General features: G+C 37.3%; 1 protein-coding gene across 1 annotated transcript; it reads right to left on the reverse strand.

Moving 5' to 3' along the window:
- Positions 1-3,910: 3,910 nt before the first annotated feature.
- On the reverse strand, positions 3,911-4,653 carry LOC110107489 (dirigent protein 22-like). The gene has a single exon (XM_020837763.2). It carries the CDS (start codon positions 4,590-4,592, stop codon positions 4,035-4,037), a length of 558 nt encoding a protein of 185 aa, XP_020693422.1. The 5' UTR covers positions 4,593-4,653; the 3' UTR covers positions 3,911-4,034.
- Between the last annotated feature and the right edge of the window lie 247 nt (positions 4,654-4,900).

Consider the following 4,900-nt stretch of genomic DNA (forward strand, 5'->3'; position numbering starts at 1 on the left):
CACCTTAAGACTACTCTAACCACAATATTAGAAGATCTTATGTATTCAATATCTACTATATTATATTAACAACTAAAATTATAAGAAAAGATGTCTTCTTTAATATTTGACTTAAGTTTCGTTTGGGACAATTTTTTTACTGCTAAAATAGTTTTTTAATACAAAAATATTTTTGTATTAAAAACTATTTTAACTTTAGAAAACAATAAGAAAACTGTCCCAAACAAAGCCTTAGTAGGATTAGATCCATAACTTTTTACTTCTTGAATTTTTTTACTTTAAAAATATTAATATGCTTTAACTCATTTATCTTGTGGAAATTTTCATTAAATATTATGATAATGAAACCTCTCTATTGATGTGATCGAATATTAATTCTAGCAATGAACATTATGCACTATTTTTTCTTATTTTTTTATGCAACAAGTTAATGTTCATAAGGAACAAGTCATGATAAGGCATGCACTACTTTCTCTCATATTTTATTTTAAAATTAGAAAATACACTATTCAAATGAGAAAATAAATGCCTAAACGTAGATATCATTTAGATAGAAACAAAAATTAATATAATAAATCATTTTGAGCATTTTTTATTTTAAATTTTATTTAATAATTTTAACCGTATATCTTTTTAATATAATAAAAAATTAAATCATAATATTCATATTCTCGCATAAAATTATTTATTTTTTCAATGTAAGCAAAAAATGATATCCTAAGCATAGAGCATTCGAAACCAATAAACCACCACCAACCCAAATAATGAAATAATGAACCTCGCCCCATTAGTCAAACGCAAAAAGACCATTAATTATATTGACTAATCATACAAATAAATTAAACCATGCACCACGTGCGACCATTAATTAAACAAAAAAAAAATGCTAATTAAAAGATAATCAACTAATTAAATTATATATTTTGTCGCGTCCTGAAATATTCACGATGGTAGAGAAATATAAAATTTAATGTTTTAACATTGTACGAAGATCTAGCACACAAAACAAATGAAAAAGATGATGCAGTATTTAAAGATACACCAAGATTTTTAGGTGGGAAAAATCTCGAAAAAGGAAAAAATTGCAAGGCCTAGTCCGGTTTAATTAAATCCATAAGTATTCGTAGTTTATTACAAATGAGACCCTTTGCCTTGGCTTGATGTAATAGATATAAAACATATAAAATGCATTACTTGAAGGGACTAGAAAGATTCACTATTCATATGTGTGTTTTGTTGGTAGAACCACAGTCGGTGGCCGATGGAGGTCGGAAAGATCGTAGTATGGTGACGATAGTCGGAGTGATTGTTATTGCGTTCGATGGAGGTCAGAAGTTAATTAATCGATGGATGGAAGTTCGATGTTAGGCATAAGTTCAATGATGGACAGAAGTCCGGCGTGGGGTATAAATCCAGCGACAGGCGGAAGTTCAACGTTAGGTAGAAGTTCAATGAAAGTCCGGTGACGGGAGAAAGTCGGACGATGGGCGGATATCTGGCGTGGGGTAGAAGTCCAGTGATGGATAGAATTTCGGCGACATGTGGAAGTTCGGCGTCGGGTAGAAGTCCGACGAAGGGCGAAAATTTGGCGGCCGGTAGAAATCCGGTGATGGACAGAATTCCGACTATAGGAGAAAGTTCGGCGTCGGGTAGGTGTCCAACAAAAGTTTGATGACGGGCATAAGTCCGGTGTCGGGCTGAAGTCCGGCGTTGGGTAGAAATTCGGCGATGGGCAGAACTCCAGCGATGGACAGAGTTCCGGTGACATATAGAAGTTCGACGTCGGGTAGAAGTCCGATAAAAGTCCATCAATGAGCACAAGTCTAACGGCGAAAGTTCGGCATCGTGTAGAGATCCGAAGACGGTTGGAGGCCAGGTAGAAATGAGGGATCCGCTCTCATGAGAAATGAGGGGTCCATTTATAATTTTTTAAGAGTGACATGAACAATAAATAAGGAGCACACACACACACACACACACACACACACATATATATATATATATATATCTCTGTGTGTGATAATTTTATTTTAAAATAGAAATTAATAATAATATTATTATTTAGTAAATTTACTTAGATATACTAAGTTTTAAATTAATTAATTTATTTCCTTTTTAATTAATTATATTCAATTAAACCCTAGTTTGGGTTTGTAATTTATTTTTATTATAAGATAAAATCACAAATTCCAGAAGAACGGGTGTAAACAAGTCGAGTCAAATTCAAGTCACCCATGCCTTAGCTTAAGATTGACTTTGATTAATTGATTTTGTTCATACTCAAATTCAATCTTAATTCTACTAATTTGAGCTAGCTCATTTTTAATGAAAGAGATAAAATCAATTTAATTCAAGAAATTATTATAATAAATGGTAAAAGAAATTAAAATTTTTAAAAGAGAAATAAAGAAAAATCACATGATATAATGACGTGTAACATAATTTTTAAATGTTTTTAATAATTTTGTACTTCAACTCCATAATTTTGATATATTTAAAGTATATTTTATATCAATATCTTTTTAAAAGAGTCGGCTCACAAGCTAATGAGTCTGAGTCATTGGCTAAAGCCTGATTTATTAGTTCATCGAGTCCAACTCACAATCTATTCATCGAGCCGAGTTTGAAGCTCATTCTAGAGTAAACTTGACCCACTTACAGCCTATATAGAAGTAATATTTGTATAAATAAAATTATAATCATAACTATTGATATATCATCAAAAAAATATCTTGATTGGGCACGAATCTTGATGCAAAATAAAGTTGAAAACTTCAAAAATTAAATCGGTTATGGTTCTTTCAACCTTCGTCGCCAGCCTACTACAATTTTTTTGACCTCAATCACCAGACAACAGTCCTTTTGACCTCCGTTTCCTATTAACTACGATCTTTTCGACCTTCGTCGCCCTCCGACTATGGTCCTTCTAACCTCTCTGACCAGAAAAATGTCCTTCGAACCCCCGACGCCTGTCGACTACGATCCTTCTAACCCGCGTCATTCGCCGACTACGGTCCTTCCAAGCTCTATCACCAGACAAAGATCCTTCGGATCTCCGTCACGTGCCGACTATGGCCCTTCCGACCTTCGTTGCTAGAGAACGATCCTTTCAACCTCCGTTGCCCACCAATTACAGTCCTTCCGATCGACCTCCATCGTTAGACAACGTCCTTTTCGACTTGTGTTGCCCGCCGACTACGATCCTTATAACCTCTGTCGCAAGACAATGGTCCTTCGGATCTCAGTCTCATGTCGACTACGGTCCTTCCAACCTCTGTCGCCAGAAAACAATCTTTCTGACCTTTGTCGCCCGTCGACTACGGTCCTTCCGACCTTCGTCGCCAGAAAACGATCTTTCTGATCTCCGTGGCCCACTGACTACGATCCTTCCAACCTTTGTCACCCACCGATTACGATCCTTCTAACCTCTGTCGCCAGACGACAGTCCTTCCGACTACAATCCTTCCGACCTCCATCGTCAGACAATGGTCTTTCTGATCTCCATCACCCACCGACTATGGTCCTCCGACCAAACGAATACGTCAAGAATGATTCTTTCTATTCTCATCATGCATGCATGTAATGCACTCCATATGATGTATATTTGTTACATCAAGCCAAGGCCTTACCCCCAAAGAGGGGCCTCATTTGTAATCAACTATAAATAGTAGTCGATAATTTCAAACTGGGCCAGATCCCGTGGCTTTTTTCTCATATTCAGAGGTTTTCACGTAAAAACTCAGGTATCTCTTATGAAAGTTGCAGCCTCTATTTTATCTAACTATGTGCTGAATTTTCATATAAAACTAAGATGTTAAACTATATATTTCTCTGTTGCCACGAATATTATAGGACGCAACAATTATAATAAAAAAATATCAAGTTTTTCACATAAAAAAACATAAAAATATAAACAATGATAAAATCACTCAATTTTATTACTATAAACTTATTCTATGGGTACAATGAGCACTGCGGTAACCTCAAAAAGATGAGCACACTTATACAAACTACAAGCAAAATGGTAATATTAATCAATAATGCATGACATACACATCATACTCCACGATAGCGTCACCGTTGGTGACATTAAGCCAATGAGTTCGTGCCAGCGCATAACCCCTAGCGAAGCGGAAAAGTCCGCTGCCGCCGACGATCGGCATTTCCCTCACCGGATGGAGTGGCTGGTTGCGGCCCAGTACGGAGAGGACGCTGCCGTTGAACTCCCCCGCCATGAAGGCCAGGTTCATGGTCATGAGGAGGCCCACCTCATCTTGGGCCGTCGCGGCGTACATGCCCTGAGCCCGACCTACGAGCTGGGAGCTCATGTCAGGCCCCTCCGTCAGCGGGTCGTCCATTATGACTACAGCGCCGAAGGCCGACCTGGAATGGGCGCCTTCGGCCGGTTTGATGACGGGAACGGCGGTGGCGTTGTGGCCGCTGACGATGTCGTGGAAGAAAAAGTGGAGGTGGCTGTGTTTTTCTTTGAGCTTCTTTGTTGGAAAAGAGGGAGTGGTGGTGGTGGAGAAGGAGGCGGTGGTAATGGTGACGAGGAGGAGGAGAAGGAAAGAGAGAAGGGAACGAGAAGCCATGGCGATGGAGAGAAGCAGAAGGTAAAGGTATGGAGTATAGCGTAGCTTGGTCTGTATATATAGATAGGGCCGATGGAGAAAATATGAACTATACTATGTGTGAAAAGAAGTACATAATTAGTCAGCCTTTATGGAAAACAAAGCTAAAAGTTTTCTACCCATTAGTAGTACACCAAATCAATTCTTTGACAATCTAAAACTGATTAAAAATATTTCTCCAATAGAGAAAATGATAAATTGTATAGAAAATTGATCTTAATTTAACTCATAAGAGATCATTTGGAATTAATTTTTTATAATTAATGACT

This window comes from Dendrobium catenatum, unplaced genomic scaffold (assembly GCF_001605985.2).
Source record: "Dendrobium catenatum unplaced genomic scaffold, ASM160598v2 fragScaff_scaffold_1105, whole genome shotgun sequence".
NCBI classification, from domain to species: domain Eukaryota; kingdom Viridiplantae; phylum Streptophyta; class Magnoliopsida; order Asparagales; family Orchidaceae; genus Dendrobium; species Dendrobium catenatum.

What these genes read in the sequence shown, in the direction of transcription:
- LOC110107489 (XM_020837763.2), bottom strand. Translation starts at nt 4,592, where the DNA reads ATGGCTTCTCGTTCCCTTCTCTCTTTCCTTCTCCTCCTCCTCGTCACC.